Here is a 21,187-nt window from a genome sequence, read left to right on the forward strand (position 1 = left end):
GGAAAAATACCATTCTCAGTATGTACATGGGCAAGCATTTATTTTTTTCCTGAATGTTTCCATATATGAGCATTAGACAGGGAGCTCTGACCCATTTTGCTTCAAAAGAGCTTGGAACTCAACTGAATGGAGACATTGCATGGACGTCTACTGGTAAGCCATGGAAAGATCAGCTACACAAGCTTTCCTGTATTTGAGACTTCTTCCACTTCACCTGCTAAAATAATTAGAGGAAGGACCAATTTGCATCATGCCCGAGTGAACTGCTACAAGTATGGCCAGATGGGGATTACAGGGGGCAAAACCGAATCATAAAATCAACATACAATTAAAAAAATAATTTACCATCTAGCCATTTTCATGTTTATGCAAGAGGAAACATAATTAGTACTGTGCAAACTGAGAAGCTTAAAAAACAACAAACACAAACCACATCTCTCAGAAAGCATTATTATTTTTTGACTCATGCTGTAGAGACACCATTGTCTCTACAGATGGATTTTATATTGCTTTGCTTTTGTTATTGTGTAAGATAACAACCCAAAATCTGAAAGCTGTTTTGTTTCTCTGAGAGAAAGCTCCTCAGAACTGAAAAATAAATAGGACTGTTGCTTTGGAAGCAGAACATAAAGTGTTAAGCGTAGCTTATTCCAAGTTGTATTTTATTGAAAAATAGGATGCAGATTTTATTAATGAGAAAACTCAAAACCTAATACTTAAAAAAAAAAAAGTAAAAATAAAATAATTAGAAAATTAACACAAAATCAATTCAGTCAGTGTGTTTATGTAGAACCACTAAGATAAAACAGCAGAATAGCATAATTCCCACAAACTATCATAGGTGGAGACATCCTGCACCAATCAATCACAACATAACATTATGGTCAACTTCTCCTCTCCCTACACTACTCGAAACTGAGATCAGGTTTAAAGACAGAACTAGTGCTCTCTTGGATTTACATTATGTCCATATGAGGGCAACCTGGCAGTTAATGGTTTTTAAACAAGCAATCAGAGGTTGCTTCTCTTCTCCTTAGAGGGAGAACATCCCAAGATTTCATTTAGATAGATATGATCCATGTTATTCTTCTTTTGAAGATCAACAACTAAATAGTATAGGAAAATTCTTTTAATGACCAACCTGGAATTTTTTCCTATTTCTTATTTCTCTAGGACATTTTCCCCATCATATCTGTTTATCACTTTCCATAAACACCAGGCAAAAATCTCACACGCAGAGATGTTTACCCAAACTTTTAAGAAATAATTAATTATTTTTTTTTTAATACTACTTCATTTTCCAGTTCTCCAGAAAGAACTGCTACAACATGGGACTTCCCATAACTGCTTTCCAGCAGAGAGATAAACATCCTCAAGAGACAATCTTCAAAAGTCAGACAGGACAGGCTGCAGCCCCAGAACAGGAGAAAAAGCTGGCTTCCTTGTGCTGACAGGATCACAAATACAAAGACTATGAGGTTCTCTTCCCATCAACGCTTGAATACACTGAAGTAAATGTCTTCATTTTTTACTTGCTCCCAGTCAAATATAACAAATCAAATAAATAAATTAGATAGAATGAATTTTTACCTCAATCTGGGTGGTGTTGTCTTGTCCCTCTTCAAGCAGCAGGTCTGTGAAACCCCCAGGCTCAGAAGAATCCTGCCCCATGCTAGCTCTGTTGGTGTCAACTGATTTGAGAGACTCTGAGTGCCTTCTCCACCTGTGGCTGTTTACATGTGAATCCACTCGCACGTTTTCCTCCACTCGAGGGAAGCTCTGAACTACTTCATAAAACACACCTGTTTGGAGGAAAAAAAAAAAAAAAGGTTTACTAACGATAACTGAAAACCTACAAATAGTAATTTTCAACCACTCTATAATGTAGCCAATAATATCTCTGATAAAGCTACTACATCAGCATAAGAGCTTAAAAGAAGGGATAGCATATTATACTTCTACAAAAATCAAGAATTTGGACTAAGTTTTGTAGACTTCTCTAAACATGCCAAATGCTTTATTTTCCTGCTTATTTTGTATCTGGGAAAAGTTTTCACTGTAACTTTTGTAACTTTGATACTTCCTTCCCATAGGTGTCGCTTTTCAAAATAAATCTAAGGAAAAAACCACAACAGTTAATCATCTAACAAAAGAAAAGTAGAAGAGGCAGAAAAACACTGTTATGTACTTAGTGTTTGCTGCTGATTTTATGTAGAAAGAGCTTGGAAGTAGTGGTGAAAGGTGGCCAAATAAACATTATGAGAGGGATGAAATTCCAGTGTAAAAATAAAACTGCCCCACTGTATAAATGATAAATACAAATGAAGTATGAAGTCTGCAGACACCCACTATGTCCCCTGGAAAGGGTGAGCAGTTGGGTGGTGTGTTTTCAGACTTTATTCATGCTCATTCACAATTTTTTCATGCTAGTAAAACTATCACCAAGGCAAAACCATAAATTCTGCAGCAGTTTCCAGTTTGCTCAATTCAAAAGCCAATGAAACTATTTTTTGTTAATTTATTTCAGCTAACACCATCAAAAAGGGTACTTTTGTACTTTGCACTAAATATAGGAGAATCTGCAAACATTGTTCTTGACAGACCAGAAAGAGTCACAGTACAGAAACAGTTTCTAATGTGATTGAGGCTCTATGTGATTCCATTTTTCTACCAAATTCCCTCAAATCTACTGAACTTATTTCCTAAGCTATCTGATCACTCTCAATCACACTGAAATTAATGTGACCTGAAGGTGCTCTCTCACCTAGAGAAATCAGAATAACTGCAAAATAATCAATCTCAGGCCATAGCTTTCCTCAGACCCCACATAATCAAACTTCTTTTCTTTTAATTGGTGGCTTTTTGAAACCTGCTTCCTTGCATTTCTTAAAAGCCTTAGAACACTTGTCTTCAACAAATTGCCACCGTGCTCCCTGTTTTATCAGGCAATCAGCTGCCAGATGTAGAGGGACAGCTCGGCAGATTAACTGACATTCCTCCCTGGTCCTTATCAAAATCTATTCAAAGTTGCCCTCTCTGCTTCAGCTTGGAGGCACTCACCATGGCGTTATGGGGATAAGGGCATCAGAAAGCTGACAGACGCGGGAAACTTCTCAGATACAATGTCAGATAGGCACTTTCTGCCTGTGATTCGCAACAGCTGAGGCTGGATCCATGGAGGCAACATTTGTCCTCCCGCCCCGGCCGGCTCTGCAGCCCTAAGACACCTCGGCGCCCACTGCGAGGCACGGGGAGCATCAGACACCTGCAAACAAGGGTCACAGCACAACAGCTATGTCTCTGCAGGATCCTGCTCCCTTCTTCTCAAGCATCTTCCTTGGCTGCCGTTGGTCACTCAAAACGCACATTCAGAGAGGCAAAAAGCACATTTACCCTCATTTTACAGCCTACTCTTTTTATGGTCGACAGTCAACACGAGGCAATCACCGAAATTAGCAAATAGAAAATGCAAAAGTTAGGGGAAGAAGGTTAGGCTGAGCCTCATCTGTTAAGGAAAGGAATTATACTTCATTGTCCTACATCCTGAACAGAAATTAATGTGATTTCTAAGCTTTAAGGTGTAACATAAACTTCTTTTAAAAATAATAATAAAAATATTAATAGTAGAGTGCTGGAGGGAAGGAGGAGATAAGCACGTTCAGGTATTTCCACTCTCTTGGAAATTCTATGCATTTTTCTCCATAATTTTCTTTTATAGCATAATTGCATCATGGCATCTGCAAAATTTGGCATGGACCATTCCCTGTTAGAGAAATCTTTGATGTTGTCAGTGCACAACTTTTATCCTGTTTCAACTGTGTTAATTATGTTATTTTTCTCTTGAAACATAGAAAATGTTCTAAACAATATTGTTACTGCCATTACACTGATAAATAATATTTTACAGGTACAACCTACACTGACATAAAGAAAGATTTATAATAATCTAACTGTATTCAGAATGCATTATATCCTTCTACATTCAATAGCAGCAAGAATTAAATGAGTGAAGTCATAATGTTTTCCATTTAAAATCAGTCTTTGTTGTTTTGTTGTTGTGGGGTTTTTTTATTATTATTATCTGTGAAAGCTCCTAACAATGTTATCACTAGATTAGTTAACTGTCCTGGACTGGCAGAGTGGGGATACTGAAACTACAGTGTGAGATAAAATCTGAATGTGTTTTCAGGGAATAAAAAAAGAAATTTATTGTAGGCTTCCTCCTTCCTTAAACCTTTTCCTTAAGCTACTGAGGATGGAGAGCGAGCAATGATGGGCTTGGCCAGACCAGCTCTGATCCAGCATAGTGTCTCTGGCGTATCCCAACAGATCTCTAATGTTGAGAAAGTGACAAACAGATTTTTTTTTTAAATGAGCTGAACAGTGCATTTTCCTTTTACATAAATACAATTGAAACATATAAATACTCAGATAATGGATAGATAAATTATTTTTTAAGTTCTAAATGCAGGCAGCTCATGAAGAAAAAGCATTGAGAGACCTAAAATTCAGTACTCTACAAGTTATAACTATTTCATGTTTCTGGCTGAAATGTCTGTGTAGTTAATAAAAGCACATAAAAGGTATTTTAGAGGAAATGTCCCAAAGTATCTTTTAGATACTTGTATCTTTTAGATCTTGGAGCTCTCACCTAATTAACACTGAAGAAGAATATGTCATTCAAATCAATTGGAAAGCAACCAAATGCTGTAATATCTGGTTAATAATAACATCATAATATTAGCAAACATGTATGAGTAGTAACTCGTTCAACCTGTATGAGCTGAGACTCAGAACTGCAACAAGCTTCCAAATCAGTTAAAATTGGAACTACAGTTTTCAACTGATATTTCCATGTGCAAACCACAAGAGTGTTTGAGTTCTGTCGCTAGTGTGCAAATACCTCAGAGTGAAGGTCTGTAGAGCGATATTGTACTGTAATATTTTGGAAGCAGTGAAAATAGACTACAGGACTTACCAATGAATATGTAATTAAGCTGGTGTTTTGGTCTGATCTTTCGGCTTTTGTCTTTGAAATTTTCATAAAATTAGCAATGAAAATCATTATCTCTGCAGCTCTTTTCCCCCTTAGGTTAAGTTAAAATTTATGATTTCAATTCTGTGTTGAATAAAGCTAGAAAGGCAGTGGGGTGGCGGTGACAGAAACAAACGTATGAAAAATTTCCACTGCTCTGAGATGATTTGGAGTTAATGACTGACTGTTGGAAAGTTCAGAAACTCTTCTCACAGTTGGTCAGTTCAGCCCTTTGTAGTCTATGTGATTTGATCACAATTACCACCAAAGGGGTATCATTCACACAACCTGGAAGGACCTATGCGGAATATTTAGAGAAGAAACTGGGGAATGGGAATGGGTGAAAATTACAGACAGACTCACTTTTGCTTACACCTAAGACAGGTGCTTCAAATTTCCTTCTGTACAGATTTACATGCTCACAGGAAAAAGACATTGGAAAGATTTTGGCACCTATTGCCTAAAGCACCATGTACCCAGACAATAGCTTTCTGACTACCTTAGCTTGCATTTTAACAATTATTAACCAAGCTTTTAAACTGTATTAAGCTACCCTGATGGAGGACACATGACCGAAATGTAGATCTTCCTGTACATCAGGACCTGGCTTTTGAAGTGGCTCTGCTAGCCTGAGATTTTTGGCAGGAAGATGTCTGTCCTGTACTACAAAAATACACCGAACTGCTTAACACCTGTATCATCAACATAAATCAATGCTGAAAGTGGACAACAACTGAATATGTCGAGAAGTTTGTCTACTTCAATATTGTGAATTATGCAAGCATCTCTTACAGATTGGAAGTGCAGATTGGACTGTACAAGAAAGATTTGCAGAAAGGGAAGAGGCTGCCTGACTACAGCAAGGGCACAGGTTCTCTGCTTTGTCAAGTCTGCCCTCAAGCAAAAAGGGGAAAACTCTAAGTAAATAAAACCAAAATGAAACAGCAGAGTTTGAGAAGTAAGGCAGCTCTGATTTAGCAGGCAAGTCTGGTCTGCCTAACACTTTGTTTAGAATGAAGATCTAGCTCTCACACTACAAGAAAAAGAAACATCCAAAATTTTATGGACAGCAATGTAATTAAAGAGGAAAAAAACCCTACTTTGAAACAAAAAAGACAAATAGGCAAATCATCTATCACTCAATTCAACTGGTTTAGGATTTTTTTCCCCCTTTCCATGAGGTCAAACAGAGCTTTGTGGAATGTTTCAGCACATCAGAATTTCAGAACTGCATTTCTGAAAAACCTGTGTTAATTACATTTCACGATTGCACATATTTAGGCCAACTCTGCAATTCGACTAATTTCATAAATGCACCATAATCAACAAGACTTTTTAATGAAATCTCAGAAACACTCATATATTGAAACCTCTATTCAACAGATTGCTTGTGAGAGATAGTATCATCTTTCTAAACCTGCCACAGCCCAAACGCCAGCAAAATAAAGTTTATTCATCAAAGAACTGAAAATGCCATCATACTCCTTTAACTTAAGCAACTTTCTACAGCCCATCTCATGAATCTCTATTTCTACTGTGACCATTTTATTAGTAAAGATGAGAAACAAACAAATGTTGGTGGAAGATATGAATACTGAACCCATGAAGTGATAGACTCTTCAAAACATAAATGTTCCTTTAAAGGATTCTCCAAGTAGAGTGCTCATATACTGAATGCCCAATATCACAGCAAAATCAATCATACTCTTTGTAAGAAGAAGAATTTCCAGTTTAAATTGTCTCTATGAACAGCTCAACACTACAGAGACCAGACCCAATTCTGATCTTTCTGATCTTAATTTAGGAAAGATAACAGATATGTTTGACTTTCAATATGTCCATGAAAATGATAGAATAAATTTCTTAACAAACTCATAAATAACATCATTTGTAAAAACTATCCCACAGTGACAATCAGCACACAAACAGCTGTGTCAATTTCAGTTCTGATTTTTAAAACAACAAAAGACTACACCCTGACATTTTCTTCTTAAAGCTTGGTCGAAACTGCTAGAAGAATTTTAATATTAGGTGTGAGAATGGTGCTTAGGATGATCCTATTTTCACCAAACAAGGGATGATAATTTGTGTGGCCTGTAAAGGGAGTCAGCGGTTAACGATAATAAAATACTGGATAATGGCAGACTATGATCACAGTACTGAAACTCCTGCTGTTGAATTGTATGCTCAGAACAACAAATAATGTCTAAAATAATAACACCATCTTGATGCATGTTTTTCTTGCAATTATACAATAAATAGCTACTAAGACTCGTGTCTAATACAGAGATAGTATAAATCATAATAGGTACTATGGCAGAGAAATAATATAACTGGTAATTTCCTTACACATTATGAATTCAGACTTTTTCCTTCACAACCTCTTCTATTCAATAATTAATTTTTGCCACTACAAGTGGTCCCAAAGAGCATATTACAACACTTCTAGAACTTTATCTTCATCACAAATATAACTGCTGCAGGTTTCTTGGTGTTTTGTGGGTTTTTTTTTAAATTGTTCGATTTACTTTCATTTTGCAATTATTTACATAATCATATTGGTAAATTAAAATGGTATTGGTAAAGTCAGGAGCCTGAGTCCACTGGTAACAGTACTGTAACTTTGATTAGCGTACATCAACACTGAGGAAATATTGTCTAATTCCAGCTTCATTCATACTCTCCAGCTACATAAACACAATAATTTAACATGCATGTTATATTTATGAGCAACCTGATTATAGCTTTATAACATATTATATGTATTATGTATTTGTTTTGCTGCTCTTCCTGTCAATTCCACTTGGCGACCAGGATGTAAGTTTATTGCTAACTGGATACACACAGAATGGAAAAAGACAACTCAAGCCTCAAAGAAAGCTTGAAGTCTTGAAGATAATAAGCTGGGTAATACGAGAAGGGAGAGAGACTTTGGGCCAGTAAACAGAGATATCAGTCATCATTAAAACCGCAACCAGTATCAAGGTTTTGAAGCCATAATAGTAAGAACAAGATTTAAAAAGGAAAAAAAAAAAAAGAGGTGCTATCATTTGATGTGCTTAATTTTTTTTATGCACACAATCTAGATGGATTTAAGTTGCTTTCACAACTAAGGTTTAAGCAGTTACAAGAGTCTAGGGAACACTGATGGTAACAGAAGTGGAAGGCGTGTAGCATTTCATACCTACTAGACTCTTACATGTCTCATGCACATCTACATCCCACAGGCACAGACCTTTTGTATTATTTTTGGAACAGGAAAACCACGATTATGTCTGTGCTAACTATGCAGAGTATAATCATTTATCACAATCCTCCACTTTCTGAGACAGGGAGACAAAATCTCTTTGAATGGAAACCACAGACAATGAAGATGGAATTGATTCTGGTTTACACTTTCCTTACAAAAGAAGCAGCTCTAATATGCTTAGATACCTGGTGATGGAAAATTCAATTTGAGTACTACTCATCCCCATTAAAAAAACAAAACAAAAAACCAAACAGAAAAGCCAGAATTGTGTATTTCTGATTTAATTTAAAACTCCACAGATGTACTGTTACTGGTATGATATTTTTCAGAGCTTTCAGGTGGATCAGGTCAGAGAGCTGAACCTGATGGAACATGTGAAAAAATTCAAAATCATGCTATTAGTGCCTATCTAAACTGAGTACACAATGCACAACTGAAATAGTTTCTCCAGTGGAAAAACGGAAAAGTAGAGTTTTCTTTCACCTTAAGTCTTGCTTGTCTCAGCTGCTGTAACTTCAGTATAGCTTCTCTTCACATAGGTTTAATCTTTGCTATACATATAATCATTTATTAACACAGACCTTCAACCTTTTTTTTCAGCTGGAGATCCCTAAAAGTTTCCTAGCAGGGTTGTATATTTAATCCTATTCAAAGGAATACTTCCTGGTTTTTGTTTTTCTCTCCTTCTTTCCAGTACACAATTTTGCATTTTATAAGATACACCTGACTTTCCTAATCTCACCTGACTAGCAGAAAAGAGATGATTCCTGATACATTGAACAGTGCTGGGATTCTTCCTTCTGGCCTTTTAGGTCCAGCTACCCATATTCAGCGTGATTAACATCACTTAATCTTCACACACAATACAAGTAAGTTTCATATCCACATTGGCAGTAGCACTTTCATAATTATTAGAAACGCAGAAACGCAAGTGTACCTCGGTGAATATTTATCACATGCTAAATTTCCACGTAAAGCAAAAGGAAGAATATCTGTAATGTTCTTATGTTCCCGGCACACAACTCACAATATTTGTAATTGTATTTTCTTGTGAATTATCAAACTGCAGCATAGAAAAGCAGGAAGTTAACATGTTTTAAATCATCTGAGGTTTTCTGATTAACCAGCGTAGCAATAGTGTCAAAATATTAATTCTTGTGTAATTTATGCATCTTCTGTCCGAACTTTGCTACATCACAAACCCTCGCTAAGGCACAAAATTACTTGTGTAAAAAGCAGCAAAAAATAAAGAATTCAACAAAAACTTGTACTGCTAAGAGAAATGGAGATCACTCTATAATATTCTATTTATATGCAAATTCTTGGTTTTCCAACCTAGATTCAAAGGTCTTCTAGAGAATACTAATACCAACTGTACCTTATTTAAACACATTGGACAAGTTTATAAAGCCTTTTTTCTAGTCAAGAACTGGATTACAGTATGATTGGCAACATGGGACACTAACATCTCCAATGTGTCCACCTCACACTTCTAATTTGAAAGCATCTTTCTTTTTCCTGAAGGATCCAGCAAACCTGTGCCCTAGAAAAACCGAAGATGCCAGTCCCATGGTGGGTCAGCTTCTCCTCCAGGTTCAGACTTAACCAGAATGAACAAGCAATTCATCAAGCTAGAAGACATGCACCAGTGTGCACAGATATGTAGATGATAAAAATTGAGTTAAAAAGTTAGATGGACAATTTTACAGTCACATCATTAAAATTAAATTCTGTCTCTGGGCAGCAGAGAAAAGCATACTCATTCATAATTTCAACTGCAGCATATGTTTGGAACTCCTTTTGCAGGACTTGTCGAGGGAGAAGAGAGCAAATATCTGGTATGTGCCAAACTCTGTCAGCTTGGCTAATTTATGCCCTTCCCAGCAGACAATGGCAAATGCAACTTTGGTAGAAGGGTTATCTTCATTTGCAGCCCAAGGAAAAGCTGAGGCTAAGAGAGATGCAGGCCCATTGCTTGAAAAACAGATTAGCACAGACAGTGCTAGGCTTTCTGTACCCTGCAGAGGCAAAGAACAGCAATTCCAGGGACATGGTTCTGGCCAAGACAATACCGGTTAGCTCTCCACAGGCCTGTCACTCACTGGTGCTGGAGCAGCATCAGAGGGTAATTGGCTTCCTGGGTAGCCCTGTCAGGCTGACTGTGAGTCAGGCACAGGGATCAATGTCAGCATTCACACCAAAGGCAGCTGTGCTTGACTTGGTGGCTCAAGCAGAGGGATATAGACAGGAAAACAAAGCTCATGTATCAACTCAGTGGAGCTACCCATACATATGTGTATACGCAACATCACCTCGCAGGCACAGCTTAAAATCTGAGCAACTCGGCGCAGTAGAAGCAAGAGAATAAAGGTGGCCTAGGACCTCATCGGGTACAACAAACACTGACGGACACGCAGACCAAGGCTTTCCTCTCCTTCCTTGTCAGGAATGCCCAACAGACTGCAATCGCTTTGATAACAAGTTTGTCTACAAATATGGACAAACTCCTAAGCCCCTTACTTACTTCTAACTCATTTCTTACTGAGTCTGAGGCGGTGGGTGGAAACACAGCTGACGTAAAGAGTGTCATGGCTGAGAACTCCAACCAACCTGAGCACCTTCAATCAAGGCAGACCGCACAATGTAGCCCCAGCGCAACTGGAACATGACACATTTTTCCTACTGTGTCCTCAGCTCCCTCTGACCCCCTCGTCGAAGTAGAAAGGAAGTGGTTTGTGGTATTAGATGTTTCACAGAGCTCAGGATTTGGAAAACTGGAAAATGAAAAAGCAATTGCCGTTGCCCAGAAATGCATAGCGGGGAATGCAATAGTATCCGACATTATAAAAGCTGAAGAAAAAAGTTACATGACTTTTCTTCTACTGTGCTGGTAAAGGAAAGTTTTTGAATATGGGAAGGTTAAAATTTACAACTGTTTGTGGAGACATAACTTGGGCTTTCCTTCAGCTCAATGCTAGAATGCACAAAATTATTTCAGATGGAACTTAAAATTTAAACCCCTTCGTTTTCATTATGGATTGAATAAGGAAATTTTATATCTTCTTTCATTTTCTGCACATGAAGGTTTCCTAGACCAACAGTGATTCAGGATTTAGAAAGATTATGCCAGCTCCAAGTAAACAGATTCCACATTTGTGGAATTTATGAATTCACTTAATAAAAAGTGAAGGCTTAGTGCCAGAACTCAGTACACTGTGGTGTCAAGACAGGGTTTTCATAAAACGTCCTGCAAAAAGTAATAGTAATAAATTGGCACATTCAAACATGAAGCTGCTCCAAGGGTCAGGAAAAATAATGATGGTCTCACTGGGATTATATGGTGGGGTTACGTGCTTAGGTCAGCAATGATTGAGAAATACATTAAATGTTAGTACTTTAAACTTCTTAAAATGTTTTTGACCTAATTTTCTTGGCTTTACAGATACACTTATGAATTACACTTACTGTGTTTTATTCTTGAGACTTTTTCTGTAGAGATGAGATGCTCAAGAAATTATAATGATCATTTTTTTAAAAGAAGAGCTTGAAGCTTGTTTCAATGTCTCTTCACCCTCAAACTGCAATTGCTGTTCAACTTAAATTTCTCTCTATATTTATCCAATTTCCTCATTTCTGTGTATTTTGTTCCAAAAGAATAGCACAAAACTTTAAAAAAGAAGATCTATTGCCTTCTATTCTCATCCATATGCATTAAGTAAGTATTTTCGGGACTTTTGAAAACATAATAATGATATTAAAAAATAAAGGCTCCAGTCTGGGCCGATGCAGTAAGTCAGTGCCATAGACATGGCCCTCTCTAAGACCAGCCACTAGAGAAGTCAGAACCTTTCAACTTTCCAGGAAGCACAAGAGAAAATTAAGTAACTATAGTAAATATATATGGTATAGAGACTGATTCTATAAAAGGAACTGAAAATATACTGTGAAAGCCTGTGTTGCTTATTTTTTATAGTCTTTTTGCTTAATAGTTCAATGAATGCTTCACTTTTTCAATCTATAAGATGCAGATAATGATACTGGCTTTGTCTGTTAAACATATTCTGTTACTGATGACAGGCACTAGATAATAGCTACGTACTATTGTATTACTGAAATGCCATTGTTTGTTTCCTCCAGACTCTGTTACTCTGCAGGGGCAAACTATTTTCTGTCTTATCAAAGAAAGATTAAATTTGTCACTGAAATTAAAATGAGTCTATTACAATTCAGCTTCTTTTCAGGAAAAATTCTCATTTTAGCTTCATCAGGAGATCTGCTGGAGAAAAACATAATGTTTCTAGCACACTAATGGGAGGAAATTAGAGCAGAGACTGTTCTTAAGCTCTGGCACAAAATCTGCATTGCTAGACTTGATGTGGGAACAAAAAAATAAATAAATCGTACATTAAGGAGCAATTGCTGTAGATATGTATTTAGAGTCAAAGAACAGCTGTATTAAACCTATCAAGAAGCAGAGACATAAAAATAAGAACTGAGCCAGTTAGAGATATGAGTGATAGAAAGACACTCTTTGTTTGGCAAAAAAGAAATAATCCATTTGAAAACTGGCAGAGATACTGGGGAAACAGAAGAGAAAATATTGCATCAATCTTGAAACTTATCAAAGCAATGAAACTATCTAGCAAATGTTTAATTGGACTGCCCAATAGATGGAGTATTGAATATTGCCTTTCTCTTCTCCCAAAAGACAGACAAACGAGTACTGTGGACTGTGCAGATAAGGGGAATAAAGTGCAGGAAAGGCATGTTCTCACAGTTTTTAACTAACCAACAGGACTGGAAGGACGCAACTCCTATAAAGGGGTTTTAGGATTAACAAATAACTTATAGGCTTTTCAATATATTACATTTGACACTGTTTACATGCACTTCATCGTGCCTAAATAAAATGAGGGAACTGCATTGCTGGCATCCGCTTTTAGTACATGGAATTTACATGGAACTTCAATATTTTGATAGACATGTTCTGGGAAAAGATGTGGATTTTTTTTTCTTTATTATAGACCTTCTGATTCTACCACAACATTCCCAAGAAAAAACATTAACAGCTTTGCAGCACTCCTGCTAGGGTGGCTTTGCTAGCACCCTGTGTACGTACGTTTCATCTGTGCATTTTCTTAATGAGGAGGCAGAGATGGATACTGCCGCGCTGCACAGCACATGGTACTTTGGAAGCTGTGCAGGGACGAGCCAGCTGAAACGACATCACTCTGCACTTGCAAAATGATAGATTTACAACTCTCTCTGCTGTGCCTTGTGCTTTCCTAAGTGGAAGATAGGACACTATCTTCTATGCGTGAAGATCATTACGAATTAATCATCACATGAAGAGCATGTTATTTCACTTTTCAGAGGGTAAAAAAGAATAGAGGCAACACACAGAACAAGACAGCTCAGTACATTTCTTTAAAAAAGCTTAAGTGCTTTGGAGGGGCTTATTTTGTAATTTTGTAAGTGCTCAGATTTGGTAGACTCAGCGACTTAGATGCATGCAAACACTGCCCGGTGCATGAAGAGAGCTGAAGGGATGGCTCTATGAGAAAGAGACTTTCTTCATAAGGTTTGTTTTCTTGTTGGGTAATCACGATGGTGCAGAGCATTTACACTTTTATTTGGCATCTTGCTCAAGCTGTTGCCGAGGTTCTTTATTATCACTGATTAGAAGGCAAATTCAAAGAAGAAAGAGGGGAAAATGTCTGGAAATAAGAGTAAATACAGTGGCTTTTAAAAGGTTTTGGACACACTGGCATTTGAATGTTTACCTCCTCCAGGCTTATTAATCAAGGACAGGATTACTCTATGTACAGAAAAATTTGGGAAAGTAAGTCAGTCAAAACGTGGCCTGTTTTCCTAGGCAGAGACTCATATATCCATAAAATATAATTGAAAAATCACCCTGTTTCTTCTCATTCTATTCACTACAGATTTTATTCCTAACAAGCACATATTAACACCGTCTCAACATGCTATTTTTTTTCCCTTCTCAAACAAAGCACAGTACCAGCAGTCAGCTATGACTCCCCATACCCTGTCCTCGAGACTCAATGACAGTAAAGCACTAGCCAGTTGCACGAAAAGGCATCTTTTACAGCAGTCTTATATTTCTATGTTGATGCATCTTGCTGCCAAGGTTTTAACCCACAGACTGGCTGACAGCCCATGCAGAGCCACAGCAGCCACAGTAAGGTTTGGAAACCAACTCCTCACATTTTGCAAGAGGGAACTGATTCAACAGCAGCTAGACTTCATCCAGTGTTTTAAGAGTACAGTGCAAAGATGTACCTGATTCCTGGACAGAATATGACCCTAGAAATCATTCTTAAATTTCTCAAGAACATATTCACAGTCATTTTGGTTTTGTTCCTAATTAACTCAATGCAGAGAAGTAGCAGGGCACAAGCTCTGCCTCTGTACCTCATATATTCACAGTCAAACCACTCAACCTGGTGAACTTAAATAGGACTTTAACAGTCCCTAGAACTACTCATCTTACACAGAGCTGTCAATTCCAGTCCACTGAGGAGTTAATCTTAAATTAATCTGTCTTCTTGCTGAATGCTGACTGCCTTCCTCAACATGTACGCGTCGTTTACTCATGCAGAGAAACAGCTTGGTCACTACAGATGCATCATTCCACATCTGAATTAGAGGGATAAATTACCAATTCCTGGATGTCTAGGTGTCCTGGACAGGTGGCCGCTAAGCTTGCAGAGGCTGGTTCTCCTTGTGAAGTATGTCCCATAGAGCCATCACTTCCAAACCCACTACAGTTAATAGGGCTGGTCTATGGTATTTTCTCTTCAGATAAATGTGGGGACTGGGCTACCTAGCAGAAAAGGATGTAATCAGGCTCAGTCAGTGAAAGACTGGAAGACTACATGTCCCTACCTTACTGAGAGCTGGCTTGGCCACCTTTCTTCCCTTCCTGAGCAGTTCAGTTACTCCAGTTTCAGAAAGCACACTCTCACTGTGACAGAATTGTCTCTCAAAATGCAGGGTAAACGCTTTTCTTCTTAAATCAGGGCTAGTGATAGTCTCCATGGATTTTCTGAACTGTACATCCTGCCTCCTCTCTTTTGTTGCAATTAGTCTTCATCATTTTCTGGAACAACTCCAAAAGCAGGACACCTTGCTAGGAGATAGAAGACCTCCTCCAGGGTAAAGGGAACCTTGAACGCTCTGTCCCACTTCTCTGGAGTGGGACACCACTAGGATACTAGGCAAATACAAGACACCAGTACTTGGGCTTAGAAGACAAACCGAGAGCTTTTCTCATTTCTTGCAAAGACCAGCTGCAGGTGCCACTCTCACAAGTGCATTGCACATGCTGTATCCTGAGGCAATTAGGTCACATCTCGCAGCCCTTAACAAAGCACTTAATCCTCAGAAAGAAGCAGGATTTCAGACACAAGATGGGCATTGCTTGTTTCTGTTTCTCATTTTCAGGTAACTCCTAGATCCACAAATGGGTGTTTCGGATTGCAATTTAAGTATTAACAGTAAGCAACTAACAAAAGGCTTTAATTCCTCTTGGGAATTAGAAAGCTACAAATTTGTCATGAAAACACTGAGTTTGTAGGTGTCCAAGTCCTTTATCACATTTGTAACCTTAAACGAGTTTGGGAGAAATGGTTTGTTAAATGCTAATCAGTATTGACAGCAAATGCCCACTTGCTTCAAAGACTAAATCTGCTTCTGCAGCCCATGTATCACATCTGAGTTTTTCTGGTTTCATGTCAGTCACGTGGAAGTTTCTCATAGTTTGGTACATTTGGGCACACTGTTTGGCTCTAAATGAACCCCATAAACCACTGACACCTCCATGAACCAGGGCCTTTCAAAGGGCTGTTATTTAACTGAACTCTATTGCATAAACTCCTGGTGGCCATTTTCCCTCTTTTCCATTAACGGTAAACCAAAACCTCACAATTTCTTGTGCCCCAAATTAATCTTCACTTCTGCCCGGTTATGCCAAAAGCTGCAGATATTCCACACCGCGTGTGCTTCCTTTCATGAGATTTAGCTAAGCTCTTTCTAAGCATCTGTCTAGTATCATCTGTTTGTAAAAAAGCATGAAGCATATATCACTTTTTACCTACTCTTGGAGGAGAAAAGTAATAAAAGAGCACATTCAGCCTCCTCTCACATAAATGCAGTTAGAAGGGAAAAAGCAACAACTTCCTTTATTACTCCCATCAGTTTTGCTGAAGTAAGGAGACTGAAAGCTGTGGGAGGAAACTTTCGGTGTCATTAATTCAGCTTCTCCACAGGAAACGTGGGCTCATCAATAGATTGTTTTTCAACTTAAGCTTTAAATACAAAGGATTTCACAAGCACCATCTCAAACAATTTCTTTTAGGTCTATAATGCACTGGTACTCAAATATTTACAAATTTAATCTCCTTTCACCTTTTCTTGTGGTTTTCCCTCTCCGTGCATGTGCCTCCACTTCTCTCCATGTGCCCTGCTCTGAACATACCCTCCCTTCCCCCTACAGGGTATAATAACCCAGATGGACTATTCCCTCTAATGTCCTTGGGCTCCAAAGCAAGTCCCTCCCCATCCAACCTAAGTTATCCTTCCTATATCCTGAATGCCAACTTTTATAAGAGGCTCTAGAGCCCTGACAGCTCCATCCCACCAGCTACAGACCTATACAAGAAAATCCTCCTTTTAGGTGTTTCCTTAGGTTACTATCTGCTCCCAATTCAGTAAATCAGCACTTTGCAGCCCTACCGTGATCATCTCCTCCCTTTTCCTGAGCTGCCTGGTCTCTCCGGATCAGCCTGTGCTCTCCCGGGAAGAGGCACAGTGTCAGACCCCATGTTGCATCCCTTTTGTTTAGCCTGGCTGCCAGGGAGGAGGGGGAGCGCAACAGAGAGGAAAAGGTGATGTTGCATGCAAAGACTGTCTCGTAGTCTCAGCCAAAGGCTTTGGCCCCACTTGCCTGCTACCTCTTCCCAACCTTATCGTCTGAAATTAGATGTTATTGTCTTCAGTGACCTGTCAGAGGAAAATAAAACAGCAGAGGGTAGAGGAGGACTGCGTGGAGCTCTGCACAGAGTCAGAAAATCACTGCTCTGATAAGCAACATGACAAGCCTGAACTCTAGTTTGCTATCATATGTTTTCTCAGTATCACAAAAGGAATCTTATTTCTGGTTTTAAAATTTTAAAATTAGGACCTTCCATATCTGCACTTTATATAAGAAATGTGTTGCATTACGAGCGCATAGCAATAGCACTGGGCTTATTTCACACTCTTCAAACCTGTGGACAACGAACTTACATGTTTTAATTTACAGAACAGTTTATATGCATATTATAAATTATTACTTACTCTTCCATGAATAAATATGACATAAATCGCTAAGAAAATCACTTAGACAAGACGATGTCAAAACAGCAAAGTGGTTTGCATGCACACAGGGACTGGAATAAAATGTCTGGGCACATTGAGTCCCGTGGGGTGTCTAGATTCCAGGAAAAAGAAGACAATTTACTGATGGTATCTAACATACAGCAACACCATAAAACTGCTAGTCATGGAGTGGGTTCATCTGGTGTCTCTTAGAAAACTCAGATGCCAGAAAACTCAGAAAAAGACAGAATTTCAGTATTCTACCACAAGATGTACCTTATATCCGACAAATGGACATCTTTAAATCTTACAAAGTGATCTGGAAGCCATATATTGTGCATTACAGTGATTAGGAGTACTTGCTGGTGGTCTGCAGACAACTGATTAGTCACAGCATGCTGCTTTCTCTGTATTCAGCTATTAAACAACATTTAAAAAGTTAAACTCATATTAAATATTTATCTGAAATTTATTGTTCCATGTAAGCAATTCCTGCAATTGCCACAGGAATATTATTCAGTTGCCAAAAAGAGGATAATGATCTATGCAATGGCAAACGGGCTGGGAAGTAAGCCCATGAGGCAACATGTCTGGTGAAACATGAATTTGTGAATGATTTGTATTACTTTGGCCAGCATTGCTAGACATGACTGAGCGTTTCACATTTTGCAGGTGCCCAATGGAAGCATCTTAAAGAGGCACAATTTTTGCAGGGTGACCTGTTAGCACTTTCTGAACATCATGCCATCCAGAAATATGTATCCACAGACATGCACCAACTCTTATCTTCTGGTTCTTCTCATTAGGAAGCTCAGTTTCTTCATTACATTGGCACTATCCAGATATAGTCCGAGACTTAGAATCATAATATACCTTCTGGGATAGGTAAATGCAAGTGTGCAATCTCCTAAAATCTAATGACTTCAGTGGAGTTGTAGATGCTCAAAGTCCCTCTGATGTCAAGCTGATTCCGGTATGGCATGGTGTCTGACTGGAGGTGGGAGCCTCTCTGAAACATCCAGCTGTGGAAAAAGGAGCTGAATTCAGCTGTAAAAGACTCACACACTTCTGGAAACAGATACTGCTACCTTCTTACAAATCTAATGCCTCATACAACATTAAGTGGGGAAGAACATTGTCCCTACTTTTAAATTCTCCTGAACACTGTAGTTCTGAAGGTTACTCCGGCTCTAATGTTACTGGATTAGTTTTCCCCCATGAGTCAAACCTTTTTGTCTTGAATAACTTGAAATACTTTAAACCTGGAATATACTAGGTGATCAACACCACAGGATTCTCCTCTTCTGTATGGAAGACATTTCAGGCAGGATGGCTGCCTAGACAATAACAACTTCTGTTTAGATGTTTTGAAAGCCTTCTAAACTTCAATTTGGTGTACAAGTAGCCTCATTTTTCTCAAACTAACACCCACTAACACATTGCCTGCTCTGAAATTCCCTGTCATTGACAGGACTGTCAGGCATTGGCATTTTCAGTTAGGTAACTACTATTTGTGGGGAGAAGGAGGACTTGCCAGAAAGGATAAAGTTCAAGAACACAACATCCCTCGTTTGCATAGTTCAGTTCTAGTCAAAATATCTTTATTTCCTTATTTGAAATTAAAAGCCCCCAAATCACATCCAGATGTCCTGTGTTTATTTATTTATTTGCATATTTTAGAAGCAGAAAGTCATGTAGGAATGGTGAGAAACAGTTTGAAAGCTCTGAGAAGCACTGCTAAAGCTGTTGTAAAACATGGGTTTTTTTTCTCAACCAAAATACTAGGGGGAAGAAAAAAAAAAACAGAAAAGAATAAAAAGCTAATGAACAGTTTATACGCAAACTAACCAAAAACAATTTAAAAATTAAGTGCTTCTAAACACTTTGTATGTATTTGTACCCTGTATTGTGATTCTAACCAAATGCAGCTGCTTTCTTCTTTACTTATTGAAAATGCAATCAGTAATGAAGTTAATTTGTGTCTGACCAAGGCTCTTACAGTAACTGATTACTTACAGATGCCAAGACTCCAAGTGAAATTTTTGCCACCTGTTTTCAATTTCAGGATTGGCAGTTTTGTATTTCCACAGCATACTGACCTCGTGCGGGGCTATACCATCTGCCGTTGTATTCTCCATGCTCAATCGCCAGTTTCCACAGGACATCAACAACATCAGAATAGCTTTATCAGGAGTTTTCCTCCTTCACACAATGCTAAAGTATGCTAAGTACTTTATGCAGTATGCTAAATATTGCAGCCTGGAAATATCAAAACTGTCTTCCGCATCAAAAAGAAGCTTCAGATGAAATACTGATTACTTTTCTTTAGTAAGTGGTTTCATTCAGGGTGTGAATATAGTTTATTTAGATGTTAAAATAACCATACCATGATGTTTCCATGTATTGTGCAGGCCAAATTTCACTGCATTTTGATTTGGATATCTGTTATCTAGCATAAACAGTTCGTATGGCCAGAAGTTCTTTAGGAGAGCCCAATAGATTCACAGAAATAGTGCTATCAACATTAAATTTATGTGCTAGAAAATATAACAGTTTAATCCATTTTAAAAGGGTAATAAATACACTTGGGAAATAAACAGTTTGTTGGTGATAAAGCAGTGGACAGAAATACAAAACAGCTCAATTTTTCTAGCAATCTGCAAAGGATATGTCACTAAATAGTTTTGCAAAACATTTGTCTATTTCAGAGTGAGACCCACTTTCTGAAACATATCACCAATATTGTTTAAGCCACGAAGGCCGCAGGCACGAAGGGCAGAGTGGGCACAGATCACTGACCATGCAAAATTCACTTGAGACGGGAAAAAGGGAGATTGGTTTAAGACATATTGACCTAAGGCTGGGAGTAAGGGGAAGGAGGAAAATGATGACTTTTTGCTAAGCCCTTAAAATGATTGTTTCTCCATTTCAACACCAACCACAGAGATTTCAATATAGTTTTCTCCCCACTGCAGGAAACGATGGGTGTCCACATCCCATCCCCCTGTTCATGAGGCAACTGAAGTTCTTTCCTCCTCTCCGAAAGAAGCTTCTGAGCAGTTCCCCTCAGGTCCAGTATTCAGTAAAGGCAAGGGACAGCACAAGATAGAAAGGCACGCTCCACCCAGCCACTGCTCTTCCAAGCCCATCAGACTGTGGTGATGGCTCTTGTGCTGATGCTGATAGACACAGAACCCTTTATTCCTCATAACAATTTGATTAACCTCCTACCATATCATTTGCTCTCGTTCCGCCTCTAGAAGAGTGAGGGAGACTTTGGCATCTATCAGAAGCCGCCAGAGTTTTTACGTCTTTTTGCCTAAAGACCTCCGCCAGGAAAAATTAGGCAGGATTGTGGCCCGCTCGCTGCGATGTCCTCTGACCTCAGTTAACACTGACATAAAACTAGAAGTATGCTGTTGACTGGAGAGCAGCTATTCCCATTGTACGGGAGTGCATCTGAGGTCAGAATCTGACTCAAAGTGCTTGCCAAAAACTGCAAAATATTATGAAAGAATGGC

The 21,187-nt window shown here is 38.4% G+C and overlaps 1 protein-coding gene across 1 annotated transcript in view; it reads right to left on the minus strand.

The window, feature by feature from the left end:
* PLXDC2 (plexin domain containing 2) overlaps positions 1–21,187 on the minus strand; it is a 278,206-nt gene that overhangs the window by 151,701 nt on the left and 105,318 nt on the right. Inside the window, exon 2 of the mRNA XM_086614682.1 lies at positions 1,591–1,802. Coding sequence (XP_086470808.1) covers positions 1,591–1,802 — 212 coding nt within the window. The remainder of the gene's footprint in view (positions 1–1,590; positions 1,803–21,187) is intronic.

Source organism: Tauraco erythrolophus, chromosome 7 (assembly GCF_009769465.1).
Source record: "Tauraco erythrolophus isolate bTauEry1 chromosome 7, bTauEry1.pri, whole genome shotgun sequence".
Classification (NCBI taxonomy): domain Eukaryota; kingdom Metazoa; phylum Chordata; class Aves; order Musophagiformes; family Musophagidae; genus Tauraco; species Tauraco erythrolophus.